At 39.4% G+C, this 19,433-nt stretch overlaps 1 protein-coding gene across 2 annotated transcripts in view; it reads left to right on the plus strand.

Annotated features, from left to right (window-relative positions):
- LOC127420490 (sterile alpha motif domain-containing protein 10-like) overlaps nucleotides 1-19,433 on the plus strand; it is a 119,053-nt gene that overhangs the window by 79,900 nt on the left and 19,720 nt on the right. For both annotated transcript variants that reach the window (XM_051662825.1, XM_051662824.1), the window contains exons 3-4: nucleotides 1,383-1,551; nucleotides 15,947-16,087. In XM_051662825.1, coding sequence (XP_051518785.1) covers nucleotides 1,383-1,551; nucleotides 15,947-16,087 — 310 coding nt within the window. The remainder of the gene's footprint in view (nucleotides 1-1,382; nucleotides 1,552-15,946; nucleotides 16,088-19,433) is intronic.

Below are 19,433 nucleotides of genomic sequence, written 5' to 3' on the forward strand. Positions count from 1 at the left end.
AGGATTGACTGTCTCAGACGCGGAGGCAACTGAGATTCACTACACCACCACGAGGACTTAGAGCACACTGGGATTTGGGCATGCCAAATTGGGGAGAAAAAGGGGAGAAAAAAAAAGTAAAAAAAAGAAAAAAGTTAAAATTTCATTGATTTTAAATAACATTTTTGACTTGAATGAAACCAGTACAATTAGATGTATAGAAAAAGAGGTTCAGCATAAATAAAATGAATTATTTTACCCAATATTTGTGTGTGCTATGTATATTTGAAGCATATTAGTGTATCGTGCCGTTTGCTTAGCAACATGCTAACGTCAAACTCTGTTGAAATCAATTGTGTGTCATGTCACCCATGCAGAGATTTTTGTGTTGTGTCCGGAGTTGCTGCCTATGTAGAGTGTTCCAAACTGGTTATTTATGAGGTTCCATAAAGGTTGGGATGCTGCCTGTGTAAACAGTAGGCACCTAGGCAGCTTACTATAGGTTTTTTGAACAGAGCTTGTATTCAGCACTGTATCTCTATTTTCCTACAGTAAACTTCTCCCTCAGGTGTACTCTTGTATGTTGAGCCATCTACTTTAATCCCATTTTATAATAGCTTTCACTCACTCGCTCACTCTTTTTGAAACATAAAACAAACAGAGCGTAAAATACAATGAGCTTGATGTCAGACAGAATCACTGTCTCTCTTTCTGTCTGGTACCTAGCTGAAAGTCTGTCTCTTTCTGTCTGTTTCCTTCGTGAAAATGGTTCTCTGTCAACAGGAGTTGATTAATGGCTGTCAGATGCTGTAAATGTGATCTGCAGCTGTTCACCATGTATACTCCATCTGATACAAGCTAAGAGCAGCCATACTAAGAGTGAGTCGCCCCAGGAGGTGTTATAGCTGAGATAATTTACTTGCATAGTTTACATAAACTAGCGCTGCATTTCATCATGTCCTCTCGTTAGCGTAATATACCCTAGTAAAAGTTTTTAATTGCTGTTCCGCCTTCGAAATTTTTTTGCAGCAGAGAGCCATTAAAGTGTGTTATAAGGAATCTTTTAGCTCATTGTGGCAGTCAGAACAAAGTGTGCGTGTAATTAGAAGAGCATTGTTTATACAGCAGCATGCAGTGCTAGTTTTTATTGTTTTAATTAGCAATGTTTGAAAAGTGCACCCTGAAGATAGAAATGCAAAAGTTATTCCCCATTCTATCTGTCCTCTCCCTGCCTACAAATCTATCTGTGTTGTATCTTGATTTTACCTGTTTTTTGAAGATGGGAATTTTTGTGGTGAACAATCTTTGCTACATTTACAAAAAAGTTACTTTCATATTTTTACATAAATTTTAAAATGGTTTCAGTAGAGATGGTGATAAAAAATGTCTCCCTGTCTCCACAGATCCAGTCAGGTGAGGCCTTCACTGTGTACCACACCAGCCCGACGCTCTCCAGCTTATGCAAACCCGTGGTGCTGTGGACCCAGCAGGATGTGTGCAAGTGGTTGAAGAAACACTGTCCACACAACTACCTGACCTATGTGGAGGCCTTCTCTCACCACGCCATCACAGGTACAAAACAACTCTTTGTAACAATATAAGGATGGGTAAGGAGGAGGCGGGAACCAGCTGAACAGTCAACGTAATGTTTAATCAGAAACTCAACATAAAACAAACATAAACATAAGGACACACATGCAACATGGTGGCATGCGTCTCTCTCTCTCTCGAACTGGCAACTCTGGCTCCCCTTTATCTCGCTCTCCTGCTGATTCAGCGCCGGCTGTGCACCATTACGGCCCAGCCACGCCCTCCTCCTTGTCACACTCCTCCCTCACCCGATTCAGGCCGGGGCATCACCGTTCTGACTAATAATCTCCCCCATCTCTGGAGGTAGACGCTGCCCTTCCGGCCGTTCTGTCAGCCGGTGGTCCACCCCGCCTCCTGTGAACCTGGGGGAGAGACGAGGGGAGGCATGGGGAGAGGGAAAGGGTGAGCGGAGACATAGAGAGAGAGAGAGGAGAGAGAAGAACTTGCTCACCGGCTCCCAGATGCACCCGGTCCTCAACCGCTCCTTCGCCCTCTGGCGGACACCAGCTCGCTCCTCCCCCAGCGGACGGCCGTGGCTTCTCCCCTGGCAGATGGCAGCGGCGAGGACTCTGCGACAGCACATCCCTCCTCCCTCCCAGGTTTTGGCACCACTGTAACGGTATAATGACAGGCAAGGAGGAGGCGGGAACCGGCTGAACAGTCAACGTAAAGTTTAATCAGAAACTCAACATAAAACAAACATAAACATAAGGACACACATGCAACGTGGCCGCGTGTGTGTGTCTCTCTCTCTCTCTCAAACTGGCACCTCCGGCTCTCCTTTATCGTGCTCTCCCGCTGATTCAGCGCCGGCCGTGTACCCGGACACGCCCTCCTCCTCGTCACACTCATATTATGACATACAATGCAAAAATTGTTAACCTTAAATTGATGAATTGTAAAAATTGTTAACCTAGTTTAACAAATCAAAACTATTATTACTACATTAGGTTTCACCAAGATTAAGAAGAAATAGCTCCTTAAGGCTTCTTATGACATGACAGATAAGGCTGCTAAGCATTTCGCATTATACGGAATCGTACCGTATTTGAGATGCCTGGATGGCAGCGATGATGCTGTACAGTCCCAGTGTGGCAGATTGCAGTATTCTGCTGCATTCTTCACAACCTAGCACTCAGAACCATCCTGCAAGACCAGGAATTGCAGCGTGCATATTGCATTCAACATTTTTGGCCGTGTCAACTCTTTTACCTGATTTACATAATTCCTTTAGTGAATAGTGCTAAAACAACAAGGACAGCATGATATTAGTGGTGAAATTCCTTCTTAGTAAATTCAAAGCAAATCTTTTATGAAGCTGCCTGAAAAAGTTCTAAAGAACCATAGATCCTCATGCCCTTACTCTGGTCTCTCTGAGGAATAGATTTGGCAGGCCACATCCTCTAATACTTTCTCAGCCAACTTCCAGAACTGTGGGCACTGAATTCTCTCCCTAATGGAACATTATATATTGTAATGTTGTGCCATTCCTCATGTCATTGCAATTTCCGCAGGGTCTCACCATCTAGGGGTCACCAAAGCAGAGTTTCCAAGTAATAAAGTCATTTTTAACGCTGCTATTCATTTGTTGCTGGAGATTTGAGCAGTGTTGAAAAGGGAACAGTGACTAAATGGAAATACCAAAGGTGTAAATGGAAAGCTGTTGTTTGTAACATTTGTGATGTCTAAGCAGTGACTGGCGACAGCTAATTAACCACAGTGGCAAGAAACCCCATTTAAAAACTTTTATCTGAAATTGTCAAACGACATGAGTTCTGACACAACATCTAGCCATTTTTCAGTTTTATAACTTATTACTTATTTTTTATTGTTATTATTGGGCAGAGCAAAATCAAATAACTTCACATACAGTACATACAACTCACAAACAAAGAATAAAGCATACAGGATCTTCCATTTCACCATGGCTGTTTCATTCATATTCTTAAACTAACAAGAATTATTCAAAAAGGAAGAGATAAAAGAAAGAAAAAAACATTCAAAGAACATAAATGAAACATGAACCAAACACAGTTAGGGAGATGAAAATTACAATTAATTTACACTTAAAAGAATGAGAGTAATATATTCAGTCAGTTTTTACCAATATTATAATATCGTTAACTTTTAATATTAATTATTATAAATATATGATCAAGTCTGTAATAGTGCTCATCTCCGAAATGTCAAAAGATCAAGAAGAGATTTGCAATAAAATGAAACAACATTCCAATGAGCATATTGATTGTCTATTTCTTTACTTAAATGTAAGTGAAATCATAGTGTTTAGTGTGACATTTATTATTTTCTCTCAATTCATGACTACACATGAACATATGACATTACATATTGGATAACTTTGTCCTTACACTTAAAGGAATAGTTCACCCAACAATGGAAATTCTCTCATCATTTACTCACCCTCATGCCATCCCAGATGTGTATGACTTTCTTTCTTCTGTAGAACACAAATTAAGATTTTTAGAAGAATATTTCAGCTCTGTAGGTCCATACAATGCAAGAGAATAGTGATCAGGCCTTTGAAGCTAAAAAACAAACAAACACATAAAGGCAGCATAAAAGTAATCAATAAGAATCCACTGGTTTAATCCATGTCTTCAGAAGCAATATGATAGGTTTGGGTGAGAAACAGATCAATATTTCAGTCCTTTTTTTCTATAAATCTGTACCTTTGACCAGCCCCAACCAGTACGTGGCGATATACAAGGATACGAATCGCCAAAAAAACAAAAGAAGATGAATATGAAAGTAAAAGTGGAGATTTATGGTAAGAAAGGACTTAAATATTGATCTGTTTCTCACCCACACTCGAAGATATAGATTTAACTATACCTTTAGGTTTGCTGTCATATGATGCATAGAGATTGAGCACCCCGCACACGAACATTTTTTAATCTAATCTAAAATGAGTTTCATGTGGTAAAATCTAAATTAACTGGTTTGGTTCATGACAAAAATATATAACATCACTGAATCAACCTGAATACTGTACATTAGATTACACCAACAAAACTATTTAAATGTGTTAGATCAGGCAGAAATATCTCCATACAGTAACAATTCCAGGTGACCACTTTTTACTGTGGATTTTTTTATTTCCTCACCTTAACACTGTCATTGTTCCTCAGGATAGACTTTTGCCCGTGGATAGACATTCAGATCAGGCATCTGCCTTTTTACTTAGCACAGGGGCAAAAAGGCACCTTTTACATGTTGGAAATAATAGCAGGTGCTAAAATATATTTAATTATACACTATATCTGAAATGTTTTTAAAACGAGCTAACAGAGGAAGGCTACATGCTTTAATTTCAGCCGATGGGGATATGAGTTAAAAGTGGTGGGGGCCGTAGCCCCCACCCCCAGTTCCAGTGATCCTGATCATGTGCCACCTGTCTAGCCAATCAGCGCAGAGTTTGTGCCTCAGGAGAGATTTGATGGCTACATGGCTTGTGCTCATTTTTATGGTTTTAGGATTGCACTGGATTTCATAACCACACATGCGACTGTATGCAAAGTCACCATATCCAGCATTCAAGGTTATTCACAGTATAATTGCTTAAAGCCACTCAAAGTAGAGCAGAGAAAGAGGGCTTGTGTAGACCATTGGGCTGCAAATGCTGTCAGCTAATAACTGTTTCCTTTGACAGAGGTTTTCAAACAGGGTTCCAGGGAACCTCTTTGCAAAATCTCTTTCCCATCGAGATCATAAATGGCTTTTGTAAGCTTCAGGGTCTCTCATCTTTCACACACACTCTGCAATGTACAGCAAATGTTATTTTGGTCCTAGAGGCCTTATTCTATTATCTGCTTTATTATTTATTGCTTCATTTATCAAGCCACTTTCTAGATGGTGTGTGTCTCTAAAGTGAGTGTTTGTGTGTGTGATTTTCCCTGGGTCATTGGCTCTGTAGCTTGAAGGATTGTCACACTCACTGGGAACAGATGACACTGACTCACTCACCATATCAGACATGATCGTCACTTTGCTTTGGGCGCAGGCCTGTAAAATCTGCTCTCACACTGTAATTGGACTTTTGAGTCAGCTGTTTTACAACTGCAAGTGTGAAATGCTTTGAACTACTTTCAAATTATTTACTAGCATGTACTGCAGCCTTTAAAATGTTTCTTAAAAACCCCATGATATCAAAACTAGAGTTGAATCCATGTCTGTTAGCTTTGAGGCTACCTGAATGTGAATGTACTACTACAATTTGACAAAATAAATTATTTTGCAGATATATGAATCTAAAAATGTTAGTCTTTCTTTTCCAAGAAAATGCACCAAAAATATTAATTACTTCAGGGGCAAATTGAAATTTTTGTCCATTAAAATGCTCTCTAGAATGACAATGGCCCTTCGAATACCACCTGCAACTGTCTAGTAATAGCAAGTAGTAAGTCATATTTTTGCCCACCTGGAAAGACAATCTGCTAGCGTTCTCATTCATTTCAAAGGCAGTTGCTCGGCTGGTGCATGCATCCCTGAAAGTATGCAACCTGCATACTGCCATTTTTGTTCATAGGCAATTAGTTCTGGACATTGGATTTTTTAAAATTATAACCTGAGCCGTAAATGAAATGCTGATTGGTTGATGGCATCACAAAAAGCCCTTAAGAAAACAGTCACTATTAAAACATTTACTATAATGTACACTCACCGGCCACTTTATTAGGTAAACCTGTACATCTACTTATTCATGCGATTATCTAATCAGCCAATCGTGTGGCACCAGTGTATTGTATAAAATCATGCAGATATGGGTCAGGAGCTTCAGTTAATGTTCACATCAACCATCAGAATGGGGGAAAAAATTTGATCTCAGTGATTTCGACTGTGGCATAATTGTTGATGCCATATGGATTGTTTTGAGTATTTCTGTAACCGCTGAGCTCCTGGGATTTTCACGCACAACTGTCTCTAGAGTGTAAAGCGAATGGTGCGAAAAAACATCCAGCGAAACGGCTTGTTAATGACAGAGAATAGCCAGACTGGTCGAAGCTGACAGGAAGGTGACAGTAACCCAAATAAACACGTGTTACAACAGTACTATGCAGAAAAACATTTCTGACCGTACATCACGTCGAACATTGAGGTGGATGGGGTACAGCAGCAAAAGACCCCTCCGGGTACCACTACTGTCAGCTTAGAACAGGAAACTGTGGCTGTAGTGGGCTGCAGTGGCTCACCAAAACTGGACAGTAGATGATTGGAAAAACAGGCTCACCAAAACTAGACAGTAGACGATTGAAAAAACATTGCCTGGTCTGACAAATGTGGATTTCTGCTGAGGTACACAAGTGGTAGGCCCACTGCAGCCTCAGTTTTTTGTTCTTGCCTGACAGAAGTGGAACCCAACATAGTCTTCTGCTGTCGTAGCCCATCTGCCTCAAGGTTCGACATGTTGTGCATTGTGAGATGCTATTCTGCTCACTACAATTGTACAAAGTGGTTATCTGAGTTACCATAGCCTTTCTGTCAGCTCGAACCAGTCTGGCCATCTCCTCTGACCTCTGTCATTAACAAGCCATTTTTGCCCACAGAACTGCCGCTCGCTGGATGTTTTTTGTTTTTCGCACCATTCTTTTAAACTCTATAGACTGTTGCACGTGAAAATCCCAGGAGATCAGCAGTTACAGAAATACTCAAACCAGCCCATCTGGCACCAACAATCATGCCATGGTCTAAATCACTAAATTTATATTGCTTGTAAAAAATCAATGTTATTTCGTAAGAATATCCTTGTGCGACTCCGACACATGCGTGGACATTGTATATTGACTTCACTATACGTAACGCATAATTTAAAATAATTTAAACCGACTGATCTCAGTTCAGGAGACTGTGCTGTTAGTAAAGGGTTAAATGTAACAAGTCATGTTACAAAACAACATGGCAGCGATCACAGCGAGTTTGTCTTTGGGGGAAACATCAACAATACTACATCTGGAACGAAACCTAATTCAGTATTACATTGAATCCTGCTTGAGTCGAAAGATTAGAGTCTCCAGTATGTCATTTCTAAAATTTTAGCAATTTATTGTGAAATGCCAGACTGCTAAACACAGTGTACACTAATGTGTACTTTAGCACATCTTTTTATTAGAAATCCTATATTCACTGCATTTTCACATTGTGAATTTTATTTAGCTTTTTTAATAACTGCAAAAAACTGTAATGCTTTAAAAAACAATAATGATATTTATTTCACAAAGTTATTAAATGTTAGTTCTTTCAATCTACTTATCTCAACTGAATAATTTTTTTAGCCCCTTTGTGTTTATAAGTAGCAATAAATTAAAGATAAATTGAAAGAATAAAGCATAGTATCTAAGGTCAGTCATTTTAAAACCATTTTTCTTTTTCCTCTTTTTTTCTACCTTACTGTATCTTGTTTTTGACAGCACCTCCATTAATATCAACAGGGTATTAATTGAGAGCACATTAATCTAGTCTGCAGACAATTTATTTATGTTTATTTCACCTGCACTATCTGCCACTACCTAAATGTGTTTCTGCGGGGCTGAATTCAGAAGATCTGAATGAGTGTGTGTGTGTGTGTGTGTAATATACTACAAAAAGGTATAAAAAAATAAAATAAAAAAAAATGTGCACTATAGAAGTACCATCTCAACATGAAAAATGCACAATGGATCTTAGGGGGGGAAAAACACAAAATATAATCCAAATATGTTCTTCCAGCAGCACCTTGGGCTAGTTACTGGCATGTCCATTATCCTGTGTAACATTGTTATTTGTCACGATCACCACTGCTCTAATTGCTCTTTCCAGATTATTGTGAGTGACTGGGAAGCAAATGTAGTCCCCACAGCAAAGTGTGAATTATCTGAGCTGGACAGTGAATGTCCCCTGAAGCCCCTGGGGCAACTGAAGTTTGCTCCATTGCAGAGGTCTGGGTCAGCGGGGCATCTCTGTCAAATAATCCAAGCAGTTGAACCTGTTAATGCTCATTGACCCCACCCATGGGCCTGATTTTACTTGGCTTAAATCAGTTCACATTTACTATAGTGTGCTGTTCAAAATTGTTCATAATGTTGACAAATTATACATCTGTGTACATCAACAGGTTAATAGCCTATACTGTACATCAGGCTTAATGTGATATACTGCTGTGATGTGGTTGATGCTTTTTAGCTGGATGAGAGATGTATGGAGAAAGAGGTTTGGAAGGATTGTTACACTTAAGCTTGAAGAATAGGAATTTGTCCTGAATTTGTTTAGTTCTGATTTAGATGGGCTTTGTTTTGTTGTGGCAAATAGGAACAACAGAATTCATATAGTGAGCATGAAAAGTACAATATTCCATAATCCATCATGATTCTTTATTCGACATGTCCCCAACTCGGAAAGTCAAGGCTCAAAGAAAGTCTAGATTTTCCCCACTGGTAATTACGACTTTGTGGTGGTGTTCATAAATACAATCATTCCGACATGACTTGAACGCATCATATTTATGTAGCTTACTGTTTAAAGTATAACGTAGTTATAGCCTTACACCGATCAGCCACAACATTAAAACCACCTGCCTAATATTGTATATGTCCCCCTCATGCCGCCAAATCAGCGCCAACCCGCATCTCAGAATAGTATTCTAAGAATATATTCTTCTCACCACAATTGTAAAGAGTGGTTATCTGAGTTACCGTAGACTTGTCAGTTCGAACTAGTCTGGCCATTCTCTGTTGACCTCTCTCATCAACAAGGCATTTCCATCCACAGAACTGCCACTCACTGGATGTTTTTTGTTTTTGGCACCATTCGGAGTAAATTCTAGAGAATGTTGAGTGTGAAAATCCCAGGAGATCAGCAGTTACAGAAATACTCAAACTAGCCCATCTGGCACAAACAATCATCCGTGTGATTATCTAATCAGCCAATCATGTGGCAGCAGTGCAGTGCATAAAATCATGCAGATACAGGTCAGGAGCTTCAGTTAATGTTCACATCAACCATCAGAATGGGGAAAAAATGTGATCTCAGTGATTTGGATCGTGGCATGGTTGTTGGTGACAGAAAACTATTGATTTTAAATGATGCTGCATCCAAGCTGCTAGGAGTCAGTATAAGTCCAAGAGGACACAGAAGAAAGTTACTGAGTGCACCTTTAAGTTTAGTAATAATGTATCACAAGCTAACATGCTAACACTTACATGCAAATGCAAACAATATGCAACAAGCTTGCGGTCTTGTTGTGACTTTCGCTCGCGCATGTCAGTGAAGTCCACAAGACTGTAGGGGTGTCCTATTTGTCATTTTCTGGTTTAGGAGGATGCTCATGAATGCGTGCAAGCATGTGCTAAGTCTAGGCACAAGTGGGTTTAGCAAAACTGCACACAAAGCACTAATGGGCTGAGTCAGGTGCATTTTAATTCTGAGGTTCTTCTCTGGCACTGTCTGCATCCTGTTATATAGTCCATTCCCTGTCAAGCACCAGCGATTTAAACAAAGACTGCACATTCATAAGAAGTTGGTAGTGTAAATGGACTGTATGCAGTGAATTAGAAGAATAGAAATATGAAATTACTGTGTCCATGTTGAATGTCAGGCATATTTCTATAACAGTGAGACGATCCTTTTAATGTGTTTCTTGTCAGGAGTTGGATTTACACTCTGTTAAATTATCGAGAATATAAATATTATTAATCATATTGATCAAGTGACATAATTTAATGTTCCACAGTATATTTAGAGTTTGGACAAGAACTTTATTACCATCTGCTGGTGGACTCTCCAAACTGCAAATGCAGGAACAGACGTGTTTTAAAACATCTTAGCGCAATGACCTATTTCTCAGGAAATTAGAAAAGTGCGCTTTGCGCCACTTCATTAACATAAAATACACCCACAGTTTGCTAGCATACACCCACAGATAGCGCAAACACTCCTACCCACGCCCACTTGCGCTGACATGAAAATTGCGCTTAGAATTAACGTTGTCACGAAAATTCGATAAAATGTTGAGCACGGTTGTTACACATTGCACAGCGCCTAGCGTGGTCATGAAAATAGAGCCTGTTGATTTTTTTTATTTTTCCCCTTTTTCACCCAATTTGAAATGCCCAATTCCCAGTGTGCTTTTTAAGTCCTCGTGGTCTTCACGCCATCCACCGCAGCATCCGTGCTCAACTCACCACGTGCCCCACCGAGAACGACCCACATTATAGCAACCATGAGGAGGTTACCCCATGTGACTCTACCCTCCCTAGCAACTGGGCCAATTTGGTTGCTTAGGAGACCTGGCTGGAGTCACTCAGCATGCCCTGGGATTTGAACTAGCGAACCCCAGGGGTGGTAGCCAGCGTATTTTACCACTGAGCTACCCAGGCCCCCGAGCCTGTTGTTTTTAAGCCTTAAACATAAACCTAACTAATAGTTTCATAAAAAGTAAATGTGAGATGAAAAACACAATTGCTGAGCAACCACGTCATTTTGTGATGCTTCTATGACACTTTCGGCTCATGTGTTGGCTCTGCAGGACTCGTACCTGGTTGAGTTATCACACAATTTGATTGCACTTGAATAAGTAAATGTAGTTGGTTACTGTATGTAATGCAATGCATGTTAAACTATATTGCCTTGTCCACTGATCAGCCACAACATTAAAACCACCTGCCAATATCGTGTAGGTCCCCCTCGTGCCACCAAAACAGCTCTGACCCGTCGAGACATGGACTCCACAAGACCGCTGAAGGTGTCATGTGGTATCTTGCACCAAGACGTTAGCAGACGTTAGCAGTAGTCTTGTAAGTTGCAAGGTGGGGCCTCCATGGATCAGACTTGTTGGTCCAGCACATCCCATAGATCGGAGTTGGGCAACTGGCGACCCGCTGTATCGTTGAATATGGCCCATCGGACAAGACTGAGGATTGATTTTAGTTCTTTGAAAAAGGGCTTATGTAAAAATTGCATTCATGCGATGATGTTATTACAACTATTGACCAGAAGAGGTCACTTTTTCTTAGCAGACCTGCTGATCACTGTAGGATTCTAGCATGCAACATCTAACAATTGTTCATCATTTATATGGTAAATTGAGCTAAATTTTACCTCAGCTTGTCAGTGAGCTAGTGCACGCTATTGTTAATGTGCACAGCGGGAACCTATGTCTTTTGTTTGCCTGGATACGAAATCTGTCTTTGAAGAATTCAATTTGATTCACAAAAAGTGATCAAAGAGACGTACAGTATGAGAGATACGTACATCAGAGCTGCTCTCCTCACAGATGTAAAGGTAAATAAAATACAAGGGTAAAATGCATCAAAACTTTTTATGAAATCCGTGACAGCGCGAGAATCACCAAAGTCTAATGCTATTACGCTCATGCTTGCGAAAAACGAAAAAGTTCTTATCAGAGGGAGAAACTTTAAAGAAATGCATGTTGATTGTTGGAAAGTCTTGCGAATATTGAGAATGTTCTCTGATGCACAGGACTGTTCGGTCCGTACGTGTGTGTTCTGGTGCTGAAATGTTTTGTATTAATTCACTGAAATGTTATGTTCTTGTATCCAGTATTGTTATTGATGATAATATTTAGATTTTAACTAATAGGTGTGTTTGTGTGTTGCAAATGTAGACAACACAAATACATTTTCTTGAGAATGTAAGTTTGAAGTATATTGCTTGTCAATTGAACATGAATTTGTACATGTGAACGGCATGTTTTAGTTAAAATGCAAGTTACAAAATAATTATATTAGTTTTTATAAATATTGTTAAATAAATATGTTAATATAGGTCATAAAATCACATTGCATTAGTCATGCATAGATTACCCTCAATAATGAGGAAATTGAGTAAGCGGGTGAACATTGTTAGAGTGCGGATTTGTAATCCAGCCCCTTGGTAAATAGGAGAAAAAATGCTGGCCCTCTCCACCTTCAAAGTCAACACCTTGAACTCTTTGTCATGTTCCTCAAACCATTCCTGAACAATTTTTTGCAGTGTGGCAGGGCACATTGTTCTGCTGAAAGAGGCCACTACCATCAGGTAATACCGCTGCCATGAAAGGGTGTACATGGTTTTGCAACAATATTGAGGTAGGTGGTACGTGTCAAATTAACAACCACATGAATGCCAGGACCCAAGGTTTCCCAGCAGAACATTGCCCAGAGCATCACACTGCCTCCGCCGGCCTTCCTTCTTCCTTTAGTGCATCCTGCTACCATCTCTTCCCCAGGTAAACGACGCACACACACCCGGCCATCCACATGATCTAAACGAAAATTTGATTTATCAGACCAGGCCACCTTCTTTCATTGCTCCATGGACCAGTTCTGACGCTCACGTGCCCATTGTAGGCGCTTTTGGTGGTGGACAGGGGTCAGCATGGGCACTCTGACTGGTCTGCGGCAACGTGTTCTGACACCTTTCTATCATGGCCAGCATTAAGTTTTTCAGCAATTTGTGCTACAGTAGCTCTTCTGTGGGATCGGACCAGATGGGCTAGCCTTCACTCCCCACGTGCATCAATGAGCCTTGGGCACCCATGACCCTGTCGCCGGTTCACCGGTTGTCCTTCCTTGGACTACTTTTGGCAGGTACTAACCACTGCATACCGGGAACACCCCACAAGACCTGCCGTTTTGGAGATGCTCTGACCCAGTCATCTAGCCATCACAATTTGGCCCATGTTAGAGTCGTTCAGATCCTTACGCTTGCCCATTTTCCTGCTTCCAACACATGAAATTCAAGAACTGACTTGAACTCACTTGCTGCCTAATATATCCCACCCCTTGACAGGTGCCATTATAATGAGATAATCGATGTTTTAATGTTGTGGCTGATCAGTGTAGGTCATGCATTATAGTAAAAGTGTTCAGACGTCATAAAATAGCATTTTGCGAGGAACTGGGCAAAAAGTGTTTATGAATTGATAATCTGTGCAAGTGAATAAAAGTTGTTGTTGTAGCGCCTCTAGTGAATATTTCACCAAGAAACTGTCACGATATGTACAATGAGGCACTTAAAAGCATTTTGAAAAAATTTAGGGATAGTAATGTGATTCTGCGAGAACAGGGCTGTGTTTCCCAAAAGCATCGTAAGCCTAAGTAGAACGTAGAAACCATTGGCGCAAAGGGTCTCTACGATCAACATAAGCTTGCGATGCTTTTAAGAAAGACAGCCCAGGTTTAATTTTTTTATTTTGAAAGTGTCATCTATCGTAAAAGCTGTCAATGGTGTTTTATTTTTGCTAGACTGTGATATAAACTAAAGGCTATTGGCTAATTTGGCTAGTTAAAAAAAGGACAAGCCCTTCAATATGTCCCATACCAGCTTTCGGTTTTAATTGGAAATACCTCAAAACAGGAAAGACAACTGTAGTCAACTGTTCTGCCTCTAACCACTGAATCAGATGAGTGATTTTAGCATGTCCAAGGCTTACAAAAGGTTCAGTAACCTCCAGTAATCTCACTTATGAAAAAGTAATTAAATGCCAGGTAGTCGCATTTCTCGAGGGACAGACCATGAAGTTCAGCCACATCCCTGACAGATCTGTAAAAAAAGTACTGGCACTATCCAACCCCTCTTTCCCAAACCTTAACCCTATTAAAATGTATAAAAACATTATTGAATTTTTTTATGAATTGTTTTTTTCCAAAAAAGGGTTTTGTCATATTTTCTTCAGACAATTTTGTCCTCAAACTATAGCTAAGTAAACACACACACACAAACTCTCACGTCCCTCCAGTTCCGATTTTTCACCAGTGAAACGGCCACAGCCAGCTGTCATTAAGGTCATTATGTTTTGTTTGCTGAGGGGAAAAGCTGTCCAGTGCCAGTGTTTCTGGGCACAGACCACACAAATCACTAAGCTCATCCAAGGTCACACAAAGGCCTTACATAACACAACTTCATCAGTAATCATTACACAAAACAATATGTGCGGAATTGGAACACATTTATTAACGTTTCCTAAAATAGACGATTATTACATAAACTGTATGTGTGGTGCTCTTTTGAGGGAGTGTCCATTTACTTGCCAGGTGAGAATGAGAAAATGAATGATTATATAGTATGAGAGAATGAAATGATTTATGCACCTAACCTTTTGAATAGGCAGGAAACTGACACAGCACAAAATAGCACTCTTGATGTAAGGGAACGTTCACATGTTTTTGTGCTAAAAAAAAATAGATGCTGTGCAAGGAACGTAACAGCACAGGTGTCTCGAGACGCGTTTTTAAAAGTTAAAATTCTTTTAACTTGACACAACATCTAAAAAATGCTGTGCCTCTGCACTTGATGCTGAAAAAACAGCGAGTCACAACGCAACAGTCAAAAACACCTGCTTAGCGCATGTTTACATAGAATATTTAAAAAAACAAACAGTGCAGACAGACACAAAAGTGTGTTCGGTTTGACCGGCCCCTAAGACGCAGACAGTATTTTGAGAGATACTACTTGATTTTATATAATTTGACATTAGCATGTTGCTAAGCTAATGGCAAGATACTCTTATAAAAAATGTAAAAGCATAAAAAATTAAAAATATTTGGTAAAATAGTCATTTATGTTCATAATTCTCAATCAGTTTATAATTACCCTTACAAAAAAATCTCTTTCTGACAAACATTTCTGACAAACATGCCGCAAATTTCCCACGTATTATTTTTACATGCAAATGAGCTTGCGATTCAAAATGTTTGCCAGAGGTTTGCAACTCTTCACCGGTAGTGGTGAACTTGCAGCAAACCCTTGGTGACAATAAAGAGTTTGCGCAAAGCTCATATGCATGTGAAAATAATGAGTGGCGAATTTGCGGTAAGTTTGCCAGAACTCTCGATTTTTGTAAGGGTAAATATCTTTATTTATATTTAAAATTTCTTTAACAATATCTTGAAGTGGCATAATATTGCTGCCTACCTTTTGGAACAGCATTAGCGTTGAGAGCATGCCTATGATACCTTGAAAAACTGTCAAGTGAGGCCACTCACTATGTTTCGGAACAGAGCTAAAACGTCACAAGAGTAAAGTCTTATTAAATGTGTCATTGAGTTTCATGTCCTTAAAGCTAAAAGAAATGCAACAGGTAATCTGAAAGATATTTTCTTGGGCAGGCCTGTTTTGTTGGCAAGACTTTACTTGTGACATTAATTTGATGGCTGCTGGGAGGATTTTAACTAACTTAAACTAATTTCATACTATTGATCAAATTTCCTCCGGATATAATCCCTTTTCTATTCCCTCTCTATTTTAGAATGCCAGCATTGCCTTTTTTTACTCTCATTCAGACCCATTCACCCTCCCTCTCTCTTTCTCTCTCTCTCTCTGTCTCTCTCTCTCTCTCTCTCTCTCTCTCTCTCTCTCTCTCTCTCTCTCTCTCTCTCTCTTTCAGGTCGTGCTCTGTTACGGTTGAATGGGGAGAAGCTGGAGAGGATGGGAATCGTACAGGAGACTCTGAGACAGGAAGTGCTGCAACAGGTCCTACAGTTGCAGGTCAGAGAGGAAGTACGCAACCTACAGCTCCTTAGCAGAGGTGAGATTTCAACACCTGTAACATTATGAACCTTCATGCACACTCTCAGATATTTTGCATGCAGTTAATGCATTTATTCTTTAAAAGGACAGTAAAAACAGTAAAAACTAATTTACTTACCCTCATGTAATTTCAAACCCATACAGTATGACTATCTGTCTTCCATGGAAAAAAATATGTTTTGAAGAATGTTTATGCTGCTTTTTTCCATACGATGAAAGCATATAGTGACCAAAAAGGACAAAATCACACACGAAAGTAGTCCATAGGACTCGAATGCTATATTCCAAGTCAATAGCTTGTAATATTAGTGGTTATTCACTGAAAATCTTCCCATTCGCCATAACTTTCATTTTTCATTTACGTTTTTGTATATTCAAATATGGAGCATCAGGTTTGATGTCAATGATGCTATGCAGAATTGTATGTCAAGTGTCTTGTAACCGATTGTGACGTGCTAAGTTTGAATGAGGAGAAATGCGAATGAGATCTGAGAGCTATTTGAATAGTGACTTCTTAAAAAATTAATTTTGGTGTGTTTATCAAACAAATCTATTATAAAACTTGTAAAAATTCCACAAGTCATATGGACTACTTTTTTTTATAATTTCATGGTGCATTTTTGCGTCTCCATTCACTTTCATTGTATGGTAAAGAGCAGTGTGAACATATTGCCTAAAATCTCCTTGTGTTACAATGAAGAAAGATGAGGATGAGTAAATGATGACAGAATTTTTATTTTGGTTGAACTATGCCTTTAATTTAGCCACTATTTTTAGATCATGGTGCATTTTACTCACTACTGTACTTGTTTTCCCTGTTGGTTGCACTAAATCAGATACCGTATTGTTAACAGCTTAATCAGACACTAAAACATTCAGAAAATTGTGTTTGTAACCAAGACTTTTTCTGATGCAAAGACTTTAAGTTTCTTTTAATTTAAAGCTTGCTTAAACACAACTTTTCAAAGTTTCAAAGACTTGAAGACACAAAGTATGACTGCCTTCTCAGATCAGATGCGTCCCTCAGAGCTCCCACCTTAGTAAGTGTCAAACCCCAGAGTAACCGCACATTAACAAGGAAAGGGAATTAGAGACCACTTAAGCACTGTGTCAGGGAATTCTACTAATAGCTTAGGGGGCAAATTTAATTTAACAGTTCACCAAGTCCTGGCCTCCATGCTATGATAAGGGGAAACTAATTGAGCCACCCAGTGGAAAAATTGCCACCTGAGGTTCACAGAGGGCAGATAGGTGATGGCTCAGAGTGGGGATTGGTCAAGTAAAAGTGCCATCGATGTTGATTAGTTTGTTTCTAATAGTTACCGTCACCTGTCAGACTGAGTTAATCCTGGCCCAAGGGGACTCTTTGGTTGGTAGGGATGGAGGACACTGCTTATCTGCAGTTTATTCTTAGATGTGCCAGTCTGTGTCTCTCAGTCGGCAGGGTTTCCAATGGACGTCTAAAGAGAGGCAGTGGATAGCAGCCTGTCATATTTGATTCAGTTGGCATGAATGAAAATATGAAATATTGACTGAGCAAAAATGAGACAACCACTCTGACCTTATAAGGGTCTTGATCTGAGTTTTGGATAATGGATGATCTTGACATAATAAAGCTGGGGTGGGCAGGTGTGTTTGCTTCTGGACATATCGATTAAGAAGTTTTTTGAGCTTTTGTTTACCTTGATTTAACAGACCTTAAAGAAATAGTTTACTCAAAAATGAATATTCAGTCATTATTTACTCATTCTCATGTTGTTCAAAACCTGCATGACTTCTGTCTTCTGTGGAACACAAAAGGTGATGTTTTTCAGAATGTTCCCACTGCTCTTTTCCACACAGTAAAAGTGAATTGTTATTTGGGCTTTCAATCTCCAAAAAAGTGCAATAAAAGCACCATAAAAAGCAGTCCATGTGACTCATCTGCTATATTTCATGTATTTTATAGCCATACGATAGCTTTGTGTAGGAATAGACATTAATTTAAGTCATTATTCACCGTACAGCTTGCCCTCTTGCACCTAGCATTCAAATCTCATTTACGCTTATGCATATTTAAACTTACCACATTTGCATTCAGAGAAGTTTGAATATGCACAAATGTGAATGAGATTTTCAGATTTTTTATGTGTCCCAATAGACATGCGTGACAAGACAATTTTGTTGGTTGAATGGTTTCTATTTTTGTTGCGTCACCCAGGTTAGCTCCACCCACTGTGAAATTCCATGGGTCCAAAATCTTGCTTCGCATAGTTCTATATTGAACATTAAAAAGGTTCTGACTGGCTGTGATTTTGTTATTTAATGTGATGGAAAGCGAATCTGACACTGCATGTCATGTTTTTCTTTGTTTATTTCGTTAGAGAGACAGGAGCTGAACAGCCCAGATTGTTTTTAGGAGACATCTGCTGTGTGCCTTATGGTAGAATATGTTTAACTGTTATTTGGTAGAAATGCAGTACTTGCTTTTTTCAGACATGTTACCATAGTATTGCCACATTTTTGGAAATGTACCATGGTAATTCCATTGTATGCTTAAAGTACCATGTAAATACCATGGTTTAGGAATATCAGTGTCCCAATTCATCCCAAAAGTGTTCAGTGGGGTTTAGATCTGGAAAGACAAGCCCAATGCTAAAAAATGTTGTCTTCGTAGATTGCATGAATGTATGCTTGATTCTATCCACCTGCTAGTAATGGATGTAGCTGAAATAATCAAACCTGTTCATTAGAAGGGGTTTTCCTCATACTTTCGTCCATGTAGTATACTATGGTATTACCATTTGATACCATTGCAGCACCAGAAGTACCACCACAGTACTTTTTGCAAGGGTAATGCTAGTCTTTGGATAGGATGATACAATTAAGACTGAAAATCACATTGTCTCTTCAGAAAAAAAGAAATCAGTCTGTGCTTATTGAAATTTGAAACACTGCCCCCAGTGGCTGAAGCTGGAAGTGTTGTTAAGGTGAAATGTCCACAAGGTGGTGCTAAAAGCGAGTTGTATTTTTAGTTGTAAAATGATGTAATACAGTCAACAGAAATGCTTATTTTATTAACCATACTTCCTAAAAACCTCAACCCTAAACCTAACCATCAGTGAAATGTAATTATCAAATTATAAAAATTTAATCTTAGAGCGAAAAAGCAACTACAGAATCGAGCTCACCATTGGATGAATGCAATTACTTCCGGGTATTCATGGAAACAGAACCTGTGTTTTGGAGGTTGCTCACGCAACGTGCAATCAGTAGCACCACAAGCAAAGGTAAACACGTCTGAATTGATGCAGAAATGTCTAATGGGAAATGGCACATGTCAGTAATTTGGCAGAATGGGGTCG

This window comes from Myxocyprinus asiaticus, chromosome 29 (assembly GCF_019703515.2).
Source record: "Myxocyprinus asiaticus isolate MX2 ecotype Aquarium Trade chromosome 29, UBuf_Myxa_2, whole genome shotgun sequence".
Classification (NCBI taxonomy): Eukaryota; Metazoa; Chordata; class Actinopteri; order Cypriniformes; family Catostomidae; genus Myxocyprinus; species Myxocyprinus asiaticus.